This window comes from Ceratotherium simum, chromosome X, assembly GCF_057802395.1.
Source record: "Ceratotherium simum simum isolate JZ-2026a chromosome X, ASM5780239v1, whole genome shotgun sequence".
Lineage (NCBI taxonomy): Eukaryota > Metazoa > Chordata > Mammalia > Perissodactyla > Rhinocerotidae > Ceratotherium > Ceratotherium simum.
In genome coordinates, this window is record NC_141940.1 from 44,266,798 (window position 1) to 44,283,036 (window position 16,239).

A 16,239-nucleotide genomic window follows, 5' to 3' on the forward strand; every position below is an offset into this window, starting at 1 on the left:
AGGAGTGCCCACCCACTAGCTCCTTAATGGTGTGCCTCTCCTACTTCCTCTGTCCCTTAAACTCAAAACTCATCTCACTTCACTTCTTGGGTCCTGCTGACCCCTGTTCCCAAGTTGCTGACTCAGCATCCCCTTCTTCAGGGACCCTCAAGGGGTGATACGCCACTATGTCGTGTGTTCCACACCTCAGAGCCAGTACTACCTGGCTGAGAAGCACCTTTTCAGCACCATCCCTGAACTCATTAACTACCATCAGCATAACTCTGCCGGTGAGTACCAAGGGCACCAGAGAAGAAGGGTGTGACAAGCACTAGGAGAAGCAATGAAAGACAAGGTGCTGAGGGGAAGAATAAGCCTCACAGGGCAGTGCGAATTAGCTGTGAAGGTCACTCCTATGATGCTGGGAAGAGGTCAAGTAGAGAGGTGGTCAAAGGCAGACCTTACACTCAGTAGGGACTGACTTCTTATTTAGTGATTGATGCTCAGTGCTAAGGAAAGACACAGAAGAGACTGGTGATTAATCAGCAAGTAGTCAGTGAGTTCCTAGTGTGCTCTTAGTAATTTCCTTGGTACTAGAGGAGAACGCAAGAAAACTATTAGTTGAGGTCCTCGCCCTTAAAGAATATACAGGTTAGAAAACATCCGAAGACGGTTTCTAAGTAGTAAAGACATTCTAAGAACTGGGAGATTGGTGAGGGCATGAATACATGGGAGAAGCTTCATCGAGAAGGCTTGCTGCTGTCCGCCACCTCCAGGCAAGGCAGTGTCAAGGTCGTCATTTTATGGGGTCTTGATTACACTTTTCAGTATCAAAAGCAGAAGTAGGATGTGAGCTAAGCCTGGGCTGTAAGGGGAGCATACATTTAGTTGCGGAGTATATTTCAATTCGTATTTTCTCTTTTTTGTCCCTGGAAAGTCTTTTGTGAGAGGAGAAACTTCCAGAAAAATTTGGGCTCATGGAGATCTTCTGGGATTCAAAATGTACTAGAAAGATGTACATGGGAAGCGTGAGGCTTTAAGTGAGGGTGTGTGCGGCATCCCACCCCCTACGCTGCACCAGCAGCATGATCCTCTCTATGTTTCAGGACTCATCTCTAGGCTCAAATACCCAGTGTCTCAACAAAACAAGAATGCACCTTCCACTGCAGGCCTGGGCTACGGTAACTGCTTATTTCTCTAGGGTAGGGTGGACTGGCCAGTTGCAAGGACTACCTTTGGTAACCCAACGAGTGTCCTTGCAGCACACTGTTCTGCATCAGCTGCCTCAAGGAAGGTCAAGACAGAGCCAAACAAAAGTTATTTAATGATTTTTCTCCCTCTGGTGGCTCCTACTGGGACTGCAAAAACATAGATTCATAAAGGGATTATTTTTTTAATTGTGGTTAAAAAAACCATAGTCATAAAGGGATTTTAAGAGGTTGTCTAGTTTATCTTCTTGCTTTATGGCTGACTCGCACCTAAAGTCCCAGATTCCTCCAACCAGTAACCCCTGGTCCCTGAGATTTACCTAAGCAAAGATGGATTAGTACTCCTGAGAATTTCCCTTTTACTGCTTGCCTACTTCTACCCCCGGTAGGGATTCTTATCTATTGTAGGAATTATACATATGTGACTCCCAAAGAATCATACCAAGGCTTTGTTCTTATAGGATCGTGGGAAATTGATCCAAAGGACCTGACCTTCTTGAAGGAGCTGGGGACCGGACAATTTGGGGTAGTGAAGTATGGAAAATGGAGAGGCCAGTATGACGTGGCCATAAAGATGATCAAAGAAGGCTCCATGTCCGAAGATGAGTTCATTGAAGAAGCCAAAGTCATGATGTGAGTTACAGCCCAAACTCAACTCTCAACCCAGTTGCTGGAGTCTAAGAATTACCACGACGGTTTCCACTGTGGTTTAAGGTGACTTACAGTGAGACAGATTTGGGAGCAGGGCCTGAGGTCAACCTTTGATTGGTGGGAGTCCTAACTGCTAAGGTAATCATTTCTCTGCCTTAGATATGGGTCGAGAATAGTGTTGACCATGAGTGTATACCATCCCAGTAGCATTTGGGGGTAAAAGTGGAAAATAAGACTCTCAAAAGGAAGACTGATTCTGATTTAGCCTTAGTGTTCATTCAGCCCTGGGCTTGTTTCCTGCTCTGTTGATGGGCTCCAAATCCCTGCTCACCTTCACATATTAGGCACTTTTGGGGCTTAGGGTTGGAAGAAGGAAAGTCAACTTGTTATTATGATCCCTTATCTGCCGCTCTACTCCCAGGCCAACCCCTTTCCTCCCCAGCCCCTTTCTTTTTTTTTTTTTTTTTGTGAGGAGATCAGCCCTGTGCTAACATCCGCCAATCCTCCTCTTTTTTTGCTGAGGAAGACGGCCCTGGGCTAACATCTGTGCCCATCTTCCTCCACTTTATATGGGACGCCACCACAGCATGGCTTGCCAAGCAGTGCGTCGGTGCGCGCCCGGGATCTGAACCAGCGAACCCCGGGCCGCCGCAGCGGAGCGCGCGCACTTAACCGCTTGCGCCACCGGGCCGGCCCCCCCAGCCCCTTTCTGACTAGTATGCAGAGCCAGAAAGGGAGGACTGGTTCATTGCCTCTCCTGTAGGAATCTTTCCCACGAGAAGCTGGTGCAGTTGTACGGCGTCTGCACCAAACAGCGCCCCATCTTCATCATCACCGAGTACATGGCCAATGGCTGCCTCCTGAACTACCTGAGGGAGATGCGCCACCGCTTCCAGACTCAGCAGCTGCTGGAGATGTGCAAGGATGTCTGCGAAGCCATGGAATACCTGGAGTCAAAGCAGTTCCTTCACCGAGACCTGGTAGGACCTCAGAAGGATTGGCCTGGGACCAAGGGCTGAGGGGGTGGAAGTAACAGAGGAAGACATATCATAAATGGATGAGGAGGATTGCTGGAGCCATCACTTCAGTTTTATCTAGAAAACACTAAAAGTTAGGTGAGCCTCTGCCCCAGTGGTCAGCCAGTCAAGGATCTCCAGCCTCAACACCACGAGTTCTGCCACAGTAGGAGCTAGAGCAGTCACTCACTCCCAGCCCCCTGCCACGGCAAGGAAATGCTGAGCTCCTTCAGGGGCAGAAGGGCAAACCTGCTTCCCAAAGGGGCTGCTCCTGGCACAGAGCCATCATTTGGTTACATCAGAGTCACAAACTGGGGGCCTGTGTGTACATCTGGTTTATTTTTAATGTTATATATTAGTTAGCAAACACTTAAAAAGAAACATTTCACATTAAAAAACTGAATTTCCAGGTTCTCTTGAATATCCAGAGCATCTTGTAAGAGCAGGCCCACATTCTCACAGACCATGCTAACAGATGGCTGGAGCTGAGGAGTAGCTGCCTCCCTTAGACCAGCCGCATGCTCTCCACTTTCCTGCAATCTCCACCCACCCCGCTTCACTCGATCACTTTGCCTGCCTAGCCTCCGGAGGCATCAGAGTTTGTGCCCCTATTTATTGCCCTAGTCCCTCTGGCAGAAAAGCAGAAAACAAAACACACTTGCCTTCTGTTCTCCCTTAATTCTCTCAGCATTTCAGTGCAGGAAGGGGTGTTGTGGAATCGCCAGTGTGAATGAAATCATTCTGCATGTCCTGAGTGTTTTACTTATGACTACATAGCAGGTTGCTTTACATGTGGTGGAAATGCAGCAACATTTCTCAGTGGCATCAACTGACTCCGCTTAGGGGGAAGGTGTCTCTAGTTGAAGGAGATCAGGCTTCCGTGGCTTCACTCCCCTAGTGGGTAGAAGTTCTGTGCCTTTAACCTGTGTGCCGGGGATGGAGTCTCACTGGTATCCCTTGCACTACAGGCAGCTCGAAATTGTTTGGTAAACGATCAAGGAGTTGTTAAAGTATCTGACTTCGGCCTGTCCAGGTGAGTGTGCCTTTTTCATCTTTCTCTCTAAAAGTAAAAATAGCACAGTACAATATGAGGAGGCATTAGAGTTTTTAATCCTCTCCCTTTCTTTTTTTCTCATTCTAGTCTTTTCCAATATCTTTCTATACCTTTTCTTTCTCCGAATGATTTGTCACTTCTTTTATCCTTTTGTTTTATTGTTATATTCCTCTCTTCTTCTTTCTCTCTCCCTCTTTTTTTTTTATAATATTCTTTTTTTTTTTTTTTTTTTGGTGAGGAAGGTCAGCCCTGTGCTGACATCTGCCAATCCTCCTCTTTTTTCGCTAAGGAAGACTGGCCCTGGGCTAACATCCGTGCCCATCTTCCTCCACTTTATATGGGACGCTGCCACAGCATGGCTTGACAAGCGGTGCGTCGGTGCACACCCGGGATCCGAACCTGCGAACGCTGCAGTGGAGCGCAGGCACTCAACCGCTTGCGCCACCGGGCTGGACCCCCCCGCCCCCGCTCTTTTTTTAAGCTAATTTCTCCAATACCTTATCTTGATCTGCTAATCCTATTGACTTTACTCCATCCCTCCTTCCTTTCTTAGTCTAATTCCCACTGGCAACTGCAGAATAGAAGGATTGGCAAGAGAAGAAAAGAGAAAGGAAAGAGGGATAGAGAAGAGGAAGGGAGTACCTATTAGATCTTATTTCACTTCATCCTTGCTGTAACCATATTGTCAATCAAGAAAGCTAAATCAGATATGAAAACAGGAATATGTTAAAAATAACATTTGTAGGGGCCAGCCCAGTGGCACAGTGGTTAAGTGCGTGTGCTCTGCTTCCGTGGCCTAGGGTTCGTAGGTTCGGATCCTGGGCACAGACCTATGCACCTCTTATCAAGCCACGCTGTGGCAGGCGTCCCACATATAAAGTAGAGGAAGATGGGCACAGATGTTAGCCCAGGGCCAATCTTCCTCAGCAAAAAGAGGAGGATTGGCAACAGATGTTAGCTCAGGGCTAATCTTCCTCACCAAAAAAAATAAATAAATAAAAATAACATTTGTAAAAGACACTCACTGATTGGCTTGTAGGTGTGTATTTGTGCAACTCCTGTGACTGTGCCAAGAAAATTTAAGCAAATATCAAGCTCTCCAAATCCTACAGTAACAAGTCCTGAATCCTCTGCAGGTATGTTCTGGATGATGAATACACAAGCTCAGTAGGCTCCAAGTTTCCAGTCCGGTGGTCTCCACCAGAAGTCCTGATGTATAGCAAGTTCAGCAGCAAATCTGACATATGGGCTTTTGGTGAGTGGATAAGATTATACAGATTATGCAGCTTAAAGGAAGAGGAATGCAAGGGGGAAACTGACCCTTTGTAACCTGCACAGAGAGATTGTTATTTGTTCTTGCTTTCATTCATCTAATCCTTAGGGAGTGTTACTATGTCAGCCACCACCCGGGTTTCTGGGGATAAAAACAGTAAACTAGACATGACCCCTGCCTTCTTAGAACTTATGATATATTGAGAGGAAGGAACAATTCATTCACTATTTGACAGCTTCTGAATACTGATTATGTCCCACGGACTCTGCCAGACCCTATAACTACAAAGACAAATAAGATGCTGTCTCTCTCCTAGAGGAGCTAATAGTCTAGTGCAACCCTGGTCACCCTCCAGTATGGTTAGTCCTATAGCAGAAATTTGGACAAAATGCAAAATGCAGTGGGGGGGGGGCGTGGAACCAGCTGAATCTAATCTTTGAGGTTGCTCTAAGAAGACTAGGACTCCTACTACCCAAAAGACTGCAAACTGACTTAATCCATTTTTTTTCCTCTTCTAGGGGTTTTGATGTGGGAAATTTACTCTCTGGGGAAGATGCCATATGAAAGATTTACTAACAGTGAAACAGCCGAACACATTGCCCAAGGCCTCCGTCTCTACAGGCCTCATCTAGCTTCAGAGAGGGTATATACTATCATGTACAGCTGCTGGCATGAGGTAAGTGTTTTATTGGACCTCTTAAATTATTCCCCTGAACATACTTTTCCATTCAGGCAGCCAGGCACTCAGTCCCCACTCTCCCTGGTCTCATGGCAGCTGGCACAGAGTAATAGCTTCACACGTTCTCCAACCCAGCTTGCACCCCAATCCTTTCATGGCCAGAGGCTTTCCCAGGCCCACTCCAATTCTCACCAGAGTATCATTAGCAGACCCCAATACCAACTTGGCTTTAGGGAGAGTAGGTGTTATGGGCCCATGTCACCTAGCATAAGCAGGCAGCCAAAGGCACTCAGACAAGTGTACGGAAAAAAAGAAAAGTCATTAAAATTTGTGTTCAGGGGCCTGCCTGGTGGGGCAGCGGTTAAGTGCGCGAGCTCCGCTTTGGCAGCCCGGGGTTCACGGGTTCGGATCCCTGGCGTGCACCGACGCACCGCTTGTCAAGCCATGCTGTGGTGGCGTCCCATAGAAAGTAGAGGAAGATGCGCACGGCTGTTAGCCCAGGGCCAATATTCCTCAGCAAAAAGAGGAGGATTGGCAATAGATGTTAGCTCAGGACTAATCTTCCTGACAAAAAAAATAGAAAAGAAAAGAAAAGAAATTTCTCTCCATTCCTTTGGGAGTCATTGGCCTTTTCTTCTATTTTACTAGCTGCCAATCTTTTCTGGATGAAGGCCTAAATGAGATTTTTTTTAAAACCCTAAGGCCTGAAAGGGAACTAAAATAGGTAGTGCTTGTGCTTTTTATTTTTAACACGGTGCATTATGGGGTATGTGGGCAGATGTATTCTGAAAATAGGGAGCCAGTCCCACTATTACTCAAATGCTTTGCAGCTCTCACCTTGGGTTCTTCCAGAAGAGCCTTCTCCACTTTTTAGTAGGTCCTCAGCAACCTTAATCTCTAGTAGGAAATGAATGCTCCACTCTTAGTTCTGCCCCACTAGAGATGGAAAAACAGACAGTGTCCAACAAGCACATATATATGAATCTAGAGCCCTCTTCGTGGAGTGAAAAGTGTGCATCTGAACCAGAGCATAGCTCCTTTCCCTTCCACAAATAACTGAGGTCACAAAGAAAGTGTGGAGGAGAACCCCTGGGAGCCACTTCTCTTCTTTCTCCTGTGCCATGCAGGATTAAGGGTGATTGGCTACGCTCGCTCCCCAACTAGGACATTCTCACTCTGCTAGTTACTATTTCAGACAGGCACTTTCTCCACAGCCTGTTTAAAGTAGTAGTCTCGGAACTGGATGCACATCAGAGTCCCTGGGGAACTCTTAAAACTATAGATGACTTGACCTTATCTCCAGAGATTCTGATTAGGTATGTCTGGAGTGGAACCCAGAAATGTCTCTTTAAACTTCCCAGGAAACTCTGGGTTTCCTGAAACCTCAGCTAGGTTTGGGAACCACTGATTCAAAGGAACAAGAAATGGATGACGCTTTGGTTCTGATGGATTGAGACCTTTCTGGCACAAATATGCCCTGAATCGCTAAACACCTCAGGGGCTTAAGGACCATAGCTGTCACAAAGGGTCTTAATCTAGATGCCGGTGATAATAAAGGTTCCCAGGTGCTCAGTATCCCTGCCCAGTGATGCAGCCCATGGTCTTGAAATGTTAATTCCTTTGTTAACTTTGGCTATAGGATGATAGGAACAGTGTTTGAAACCAAACTAAAAATTATCACAGCTTTTTTATTTCAGTTGTCAACCACTTTAACTTGTTTGGTATCCATTTTTCACTTGAGGATCCAAAATAAGAATGCACTGGTGTAGAATTATGCAATGAATTTGCCCTCAGTTTTAATCAATATGTTTGTCAGTTTAATTTGCAAATTGTCCTCATCACCCGAGTTACTAAAGATGAAACGTGCACAAGGACTTTATGGAGCACTTCTATTTGTTTTGTATTTTTTTTTTATTGACAGGGTATGCTACTGGGCGTATAGTATACACTTAATAAATATTTGTTGCTAACTCATTGCACTTCTCTTGAATTCTGAATGCTAGCCCACTATAACACTCTACTTTTTTTTTGGTTTTAGAAAGCAGATGAACGTCCCACTTTCAAAATTCTTCTGAGCAACATTCTAGATGTCATGGATGAAGAATCCTGAGCTCACCAATAAGCTTCTTGGTTCTACTCCTCTCCTCCACAAGCCCCAATTTCACTTTCTCTGAGGAAATCCCAGGCTTACAGGCCTTGGAGCATTTGTGCTCTCACTGAATCCACAAAGGCCCCTCTCTACATCTAGGAACGCCTCTCTTCTTTGATTCCCCCGGGGCCAGTACCTTCTGAGCAAAGGCCAATCAATTATTGTGCCCGGTATTGTTCCCCAGAGAGGAAATTTCCCAAGAGTATTAAGACAGACTGAATTTGGGATGAAAACAGTTTTGGGGAGGGAGGGATGTAAATAGCCTCATGAGGGGTCCAACAGCTCTTTGGGTAGGCACTAGAGCTTGGGGGGAGGGAGGCAGAATTTGGCAAGAATAAAACGGTGTCATAAAAACGGGATGGGAGGGTGTTTTGATAAAATAAAATTACTGGAAAGCATGAAAGTTTCTTGCTATCTCGATCGATCATGCAGCCTCCCTGAAGCGCCCTATCTCAGTGTGCCAGAAAACTATTATGTGGCATTTGTTTGGCATATTCCTGCCTTGAGAACTCGACAGGATCCTCAGCATTTAACCCCTCTGGCTCTTGGGAAAATCTGCCTCTGAATCACAGACGAACTTACAAGCCAAAGCACGGTGCCTGGCACACAGTGGGCATGCAATATTATGGGAATGAATCTGACAGTCGGGGACAAATTCTGCTGGAGCTTCTTTTCCCTACGTCAGGAGGGGAAAACTCCTTCAAAAAACTAAAGCCAGGGGCCCAGGGCGGCTAAGTGACCGGCCCGGCACCAGCACAGCACACAGCAGCCGGGAAAGCGCGGGCCAATTTGGAAGCGGGCAGGGCAGGGGCTGCTGGGCCGGCCAGCGACGGGCCACGTGGTAGGAAGCAACTTCCTTTTTTACACTAGTTTTTTCTTTTCTTTTTCACGTAACGTCCCGACAGCGCCACGGCGCCGGGCTGCAAGTCCTGAGACCTCGGAGAGCAGGCGGGGCGCCGCCGTGAGGTCCCGGGCGGGAGCCGGGTCGCGGGCGGCAGCGGGGCGCGCGGGCGACGGGACGAGGGCCACGCGCGGGCGGCTGGGCGACAGAGCTGGCGGGCCCGCGCGCAGGCTTCGCGCCGACGCAGTGCGCTCACGGGGCGGGCCCGGAGGCGGCGGGTTGTGGTTCCGGTTCCGTCGCGGAGACACGTGAAGGTCGGTGAGTTGCGCGGAGCACGTCTCGGCACGCGGAGCCGCGCCGGGATGGATTCGTCCTCGTCTTCCTCCGCGGCGGGTTTGGGCTCGGTGGACCCGCAGCTGCAGCATTTCATCGAGGTGGAGACTCAGAAGCAGCGCTTCCAGCAGCTGGTGCACCAGATGACGGAACTTTGTTGGGTGAGGAGCCTGGGTCTGGGACCTGGCCACTGTACCTACTTGCCCCCGTCCTTGCCCCGCGGGACTCGCCAGGACGTCCGGGATTCGGGGAGGGGGAGGACCCAGCGGCACTCCGTGGTCTTATCAGGCCGAGCCGGAAGGGAGAAAGGGTGACTCCACTTCTCGGGGGACTGTCACGCCAGACCTCGGCTTTGTTGGTGTACAAGACTCAGGATCATAGAAGACTTATGCCGCTGTCGCAGCCAGCACTTTAGGCACCGGAGGTTGAAGCTGCCTAGTGCTAGTCACTAAGACTAATAACAGCCCCCACCCCCAATACTGGGAGTTTATTTTTTGGAACCCCGAGTCCCAGAGAGTCAGTGAATCTCCTGTTCCTGGACTCCTGAGGGTTTACCTTGATTACCCAGTTGCTCTAACTGTCCCCCATGAGGAATGAGCCCACTAACTATAAAAGTGGTGTAATCTCTCCAACATACACACTAATTTGCCTTCTTGTTGGATTGTTGTGTAATACCAAGGCATTTCGGGTCTGAAGGTTGAGGAATTGAGTATGCCCTGTGAGGGGACTTTGGCAAAAGGGCGGAAGGCATTTGCTGCTTGGGATCAAAGTGTTCTCTGGCTGCCAAAGACAGCATAACTCTCCTGCCTTGACATCCAAAATTCACAGAATTCAGAAGCCAAGGATAATTTTCCTTGGAAGTGGAGGGTCTGAGGCTTGTGTACACAGCAGAGAATAATGAACAAAATTCATCTGAACCATTTAACTTGAACTATATACAGTCATTGGTTTCCGTAGTCCCTTTCCCATAAACTTATGATATTGCTGGACTCTGACCCTTAACAAATACTTGCTTAACTCCTGTCTGCCTTGGACCAGAGTGCTTTGATTCTTTTAAAAAAATCTGTGATTAATCATTACATTTGGGCCAGAAGGGGTTGTGGTTAAGGACTCCTTTAAGAATCTATAAGCTATGGGCCCTTTAGGAAAATTCATACAATTTTCCATTCATCTTGAGAGGATTCAAGAACCTCTGGCTTAAGTGGACAAGATTATAGAAACTCAGGTCATAGATTTTCCTTTTTTCTTTGGTAGGTTTTAGGGTGTCTTGCTGCAATGATTTATCCTGTCACCCTTTTATTCTGCAGTTAATTTAAAGGCATTTAATGCAAGGGGTATTGTGGAGTTGTAACCAAATTCAGCGAAGGGTTACTTCACTTGTATTTTGCATTTTTCTTGCTCTAATATCTCAGCTCCACCATTTTCTGGCCCTATGACTTTGAACAAAGTATCTCTGTGCCGCAGCTTCCCTCTTTGTAAAATGAAGATTAATAATAGTATCTATTCCGTAGGGTTGTTGTGAGAATTGAATATAAAATTGCTCGCCACAAAGTAAGCTTCCAAATGTGACGATTATTAACATATCAGATACTGTTTTTGGGTGAGGTTTTTCCTCTAAGCAACAAGAAGTTACTCCCCCCCACCTTTTTTTCCAAGTTCCCTTTGTGATTCTGTATCTTGTCCTGAGCAGGAGAAGTGCATGGACAAGCCTGGGCCAAAGTTGGACAGTCGGGCTGAGGCCTGTTTTGTGAACTGCGTTGAGCGCTTCATTGATACAAGCCAGTTCATCTTGAATCGACTGGAACAGACCCAGAAATCCAAGCCAGTCTTCTCAGAAAGCCTTTCTGACTGATCTCAGCATTACCTTTTGGAAAAGGAAGGTAGTTCAAGAAATGAAGAGCAGTTGATGGGATGGTTGAAGAAAAGGCTATGGGGGAATTGGCTCCCACCTTTGTCACTCTTGGGACATCCTGTCATCTGAGAATGAACAAAGAGCAATTTTGCGTGTGGGGGGGTTTCAGGGTCATATGCGTATTTGGTCGTGTTTTTTAATGCTAATCTTGTGAAAACAATTGACAAATGAATGGAAAACTCTACTAGATGCATATTACTGTATGTGGGACTATGCTTTTCTCAAAGTCCCATTAACTACTTCCTATAATTTTGATGGTGGAACTGCTTTCTGTAATTTGATAGTGGGACCACATAGGTAAAAACTGTCATTTGTGTGGACTCATTTCAGATTTATGGGGAGATTGATACACATCTTTGTGTCTCTCAGAAAGGGCAGCAGTGGGGGAAGAGTAATTCGGTACCTAACTATAGGTCTCCTTATCTAGTGTTTGACTGTCAGTGCTGGAAAAAAATCTATGGAATGTTCATACAGTACATTGCAGCTTTCTAGATTATCTCCCTCCCTGATACTGTGATTTACTTAAATATCTATATAAAGTATGGTCTTGAGGTAGTACACGTAGCCTGAGAGTCTAGAGGCCTTTAGTTATAAAGGAATCTAGCCAGTGAACATAATTCTCATTACTAAACTGCCACAAGGAAGAAATTAACTTACCCTGTATATCAGGGTCCAAAAAATTCAAAGATGTGCCTAAATAAGTTATAAAGACTTAGGCCAGTCAAAAACTAACAGCAGTTTCAGGTAGAGGTGCATGCCTAATGTAAATCAGTATAGATTCCATTTACTGCATTTTGATCACTGAAATAAAAGCTTCTACAAGATTCACGTCTGTGATTGAGAAGGCTTTCTATTCTGATCATCACCTGCACCCTGGAGAGATTTGATGTAGGCTGGTTCCAAGGCTGAAGTGTAGTAAGTCTGGGTCCCTGCTCTCTGCAAGGGGCAGCACAGTATTCAAGGGTCCCGGACCTTTTTGTGAGAAAAGAGGACCTTGAGATGAGATGGGGAGGGAAGGAATTCAGTCCTGACAGTCAATTCCCTGAGTGTAGTAGAAGAGGTTATATTGACTGGATTCCCCTCCTCTTACTTCAAATCCCAGTAGACTGGAGTATAGACCTAAAGTGGAACTCCTGGTTGGGAATCTTTAGTGCAGATCCATGAAAGTTGGGGAAATACACATTTCTAGAAGCCTCAAGTCCCCATTTAACTTCCCCCCCATATAGGCACTACAAGGAAATTTTTTAAAATCCTCATGAAAACACAATTCAACAAACATTTAAGTGCTTACTCTGCCAGACACTGTTTTTGATGCCAGGGATTCAGCAGTGCACAGAAACCAAGTCCCTGCCCGTGTGGAGCTTAAGCTCTAGTGAAGGGGAGACAGGCAGCAAACACGGAAATATGTCGATCTCAGGAGGGCCATAGAGAAAGAGCAGAGCAAGCGTGATAGGCAATGTTTGTGGGGCGTTGTTATTTTAGATAAGATGGTTAGAGAAGGCCTCCTTGGGGAGGTGGCATTTCAGCAGAGACCTGAAAGACCTAAGTGACCAAGCCATGTAGGTATCTGGGAGAAGAGCATTTCAGGCAGAGGTGACGGCAAGTTCAAAGGCCCCAAGGTGGGTGCCGCATGCTGTGATGCCAATGTAGAATAGTCAGAAGGTCAGTATCGCTGGAGTAAAGTGATTAAGGAGAATGGTAAGAAATAAAGTTGGAGAAATATTCATGAGACAGATCGCAGCTGGGGGCACGGACATGCACTGATTGTGCAGGGTGTTGTAGGGCCATTGCAAGGACTCGGCTTTTATCAAGCAAGATGGGGAGCGATTTGAGGGTTTTTAGCAGATGAGTAATGTGATAGTTATTAAGTTTGAGGAGAGTCTGGCTGCTGTTTGGGGAACATGTACATGGTGAAGAAGTGATAGTAGTAGCAGCAGCAGCAGAGTAGTAAGAATAATGGCATTTTGAAGTCCAGGAGAGATCAGGCTTTTAGGGTAGATATCTGGCATATACCTTGTATGTATATATGCCCCTGTTGATTGTTTTCCCTACAAAATTTAGTGTGTTCATGTAAAACCTCAAGTCATAAAGGAAGGGTCCTTTAGTCTTTTCCTTCTTATTCTTCATTCTTCCTTATTCTTCCTTTTTATATTACATATTATTTATTATTTTACTACTATATCATTATTCCTTCTTATTCTTCCTTCATTTAATATTAAAATATTCTCATTACACTTAGACACAAACTTAAATGTCTTTGTTTTACAGTATTATTGCCTGCTCAGCTAATATACATAATGAGAAAGAGAGTTGTCAGATTCATACAATATGCTTGAGCACCAAGTATGTGTTTGACACTACTAGGCACAAGACAATGGGAAAGAGAAGAGAACTTTTGCCCCCGTCCTCAAGAATTTTGAGTACCAGAGCAAGATTTTGAGCTTTTGTTTGTTTTGTCAATCTCAGAAATTGATTTTCAGAACCTTGATAGAAAGGTGGCACTGTCAGCCCTCATGACATTCAAAGTCCTCATTTCAAATATCCAGGGTAGGAAACTCAAGACTCAACTGTAAAACAAAAGGATTGAGTTAGCAGACTCTTTCTGAAGTGAAATCTTACTTGAAAGCCTAATATATCAAATAGAAAAGCAAAGTTGCTCTGGTGGCAGGGCTGTCTGGAGGCCTGCCCGCTCTTGTCTCCGCACCCCACCCTTCGCACCCCTCCCCTGGTGCCTAAGGCACTGTCTCAGGATCTCTAGGGTTTTACCAAGCATACTGTGAAAACTGGAACCAGACTACCCCTGAGGCCCTTGCCCATGAGTCCATGAATGAACATTAGGGAAAACAGATACAAGGAAATCAAGCAAGAACTTCATATTTATTTATGATAACAAACAAATCTCCAAAGGATTTTTAGTTAAAAAACGTAACAAGTTAATAAACCCCATGTAAAATAGCCTTTACATGGAAAGCAATTGATGGCCTTTTTTTTTTTTAAACCCGTTTTCCCTCTTATCAATACCTTAATAAAAAATCTTGGCCTAAGGAGATTTTATTCCAAAGACTATGCAGTAGTACTTCTCTTAAGATTCCTCATACTCTCAGCCTCATTTTAGTTGGCATCTTCTGGACTCAAAAAAGGTTGATGGAGAAAAGTCTGGTAACCTTCATTTTCATTCCATGGAAGAGTAAGGGTATCGTTTAGATTTATTAATCTCAAGTCAGAGGGCAACAGGTATAGACCAAAAGGGACATCTCAAAAGCTATGGAGTTTGTTTGTTTTTGTGAGGAAGATCGGCCCTGAGCTAACATCTGCCAGTCCTCTTTTTGCTGAGGAAGACTGGCCCTGGGCTGACATCCATGCCCATCTTCCTCTACTTTATATGGGACGCCGCCACAGCATGGCTTGCCAAGTGGTGTGTCGGTGCACACCCGGGATCCAAACCAGCGAACCCCAGGCCGCCGCAGTGGAGCGCGCACACTTCTTGCGCCACTGGGCCAGCCCCTCAAAAGCTATGGAGTAAAGAAGGCCAAGAATTATGGAAAGGAAGGCATGGGTGGTACCACTAAAGTTGCTGAGGGCCATATGCTGCCATTCCTTGAAAAGCATGGCAGAGCAGGTGATGATAGCAGTAGACAAGGAAATAAGACATGGGAATGACTGCACAGGTACTGAAAATATCCAAGGCCTGTTCAGATGGTTTATTTGAATCAAGCTCACTCAAATCACAAGACAAATCAAGAGGGTCCAGCCCAGGGCTGGTTTTGTGCTTGGCTTCCCTAAAAGAGCTGTTCAAGTCAATGCCCAAACTTGATACCTGACACAGAAAGTGAGCCAACAGAAGAGCAGATGAGAATATACACTAGGAGCTTACTCTGGTCATCTCGAGGCCCCGCTATGAAGACTGCAAGTGGAATTGATCACACAGGGCCAAAATGACAAATCCTATGATAAAAGAAAATAATTGAATTACTATTTTTAGTCTTTTATATAAGAAATGCTAAAGCAATTTGACAATTAAGTCATTACATTCTGTAACAGCTTAACAAGTGAGCAGCATTTGAGCAATTAACCATTTAATGTATGAACAAATAAAATTTGTGTTGTGTATCTAAAGCTATATCTTGTAAAAATCACTTTCAAAAAGGCAAAGCCTATGCATTATAATTATGGTACTTTCTGCTACACAGAAATAATAGAAGAGACAATTAGGATATAGCAAATCAGGATTTAGATGATTTAGAAACTCTGGATGAACAACAAGGCCAAAAGAATTTTGAGATGTATCTGCAATATAATGATAATAATAGCTATGCTTTATTGAGGGTGTGCATATTATTTGCCATGCATTGTACTAAGTATTTTACATGGATCATCTTTTTAAAAATTACAACAACTCTATGGGAAAGGAACTATTAGTGTCATACCCATTTTACAGATGGAGAGGCTGAAGCTCAGAGAAATTAACTTATTCAAAGTTACACAGCTAATAAATGGTAGGGATGGAATTTGAACCCAGGCTGTTTGACTCCAGAGCTCATGGTCTGAACTACCAGAGTAAACGGCCTCCTAATGTTTTTAAAGATAGGAAGTAATGTTTCTCTAAAAGGCAGGGCCAGAATGACTGGGACATTTCATTCTAGACATAGCATGGTATAGTGGAAAGAGGGCAAGTTTTATGATTAGGCGGAACTGGGTTTAAATCCTGACTCTGCCAGCACCTCTGTGATGTTAGGGAAGTCACTTAACCTCTTTGATCCTCAGTTTCTTCATCTATAAAACTGAGATGGTGTGGGGGAAGAGGGAGAATCCCCCCATGCCCTTTCCCTTAAGGTTCTTATGGCTGGCCAAATAATTAACAAGACAGGTTAGCAGGAGAAAATAATACCAAGTTTAATAACAAGTATACATGGGAGAAACCAGGGACACTGCGTTTCTCAACACAATAGCAAAAATTCTCGTCTTAAATACCATCTTCAGCTAAAGACAAAGGAGGATGTTGGGGGTGGGGGGAGTCAGTTACAGGAGATTACCACTAAAGCACAGTAAACAAGAGTAAGGTTATTATGCAGATTTAAGGCCTCACCTTCCACATTGATAAGTTTCTAGAAATGAGGTCATCCCCCCCTTCCCAATACAGAGAG

General features: G+C 45.2%; 2 protein-coding genes across 2 annotated transcripts in view; both read left to right on the top strand.

Moving 5' to 3' along the window:
- The window catches only part of BTK (Bruton tyrosine kinase), a 30,422-nt gene extending 22,000 nt beyond the window's left edge, over positions 1-8,422 (top strand). The window contains exons 12-19 of the mRNA XM_004440988.3: positions 142-269; positions 1,086-1,160; positions 1,649-1,820; positions 2,602-2,818; positions 3,823-3,887; positions 5,045-5,163; positions 5,700-5,857; positions 7,899-8,422. Of these exons, the coding sequence (XP_004441045.1) occupies positions 142-269; positions 1,086-1,160; positions 1,649-1,820; positions 2,602-2,818; positions 3,823-3,887; positions 5,045-5,163; positions 5,700-5,857; positions 7,899-7,970 (1,006 nt within the window). The 3' untranslated portion in view covers positions 7,971-8,422. The remainder of the gene's footprint in view (positions 1-141; positions 270-1,085; positions 1,161-1,648; positions 1,821-2,601; positions 2,819-3,822; positions 3,888-5,044; positions 5,164-5,699; positions 5,858-7,898) is intronic.
- A 729-nt stretch (positions 8,423-9,151) lies between these two features.
- Positions 9,152-15,215, top strand: TIMM8A (translocase of inner mitochondrial membrane 8A). The gene is made up of 2 exons (XM_004440989.3): positions 9,152-9,344; positions 10,874-15,215. Exons 1-2 carry the CDS (start codon positions 9,213-9,215, stop codon positions 11,033-11,035), a joined length of 294 nt encoding a protein of 97 aa, XP_004441046.2. The 5' UTR covers positions 9,152-9,212; the 3' UTR covers positions 11,036-15,215.
- The last annotated feature ends 1,024 nt before the right edge of the window (positions 15,216-16,239 follow it).

Coding starts and splice junctions, on each gene's coding strand:
- TIMM8A (XM_004440989.3), top strand. CDS start 9,213: ATGGATTCGTCCTCGTCTTCCTCCGCGGCGGGTTTGGGCTCGGTGGAC. Junction 9,345..10,873: donor AGATGACGGAACTTTGTTGG/GTGAGGAGCCTG, acceptor TGTCCTGAGCAG/GAGAAGTGCATGGACAAGCC.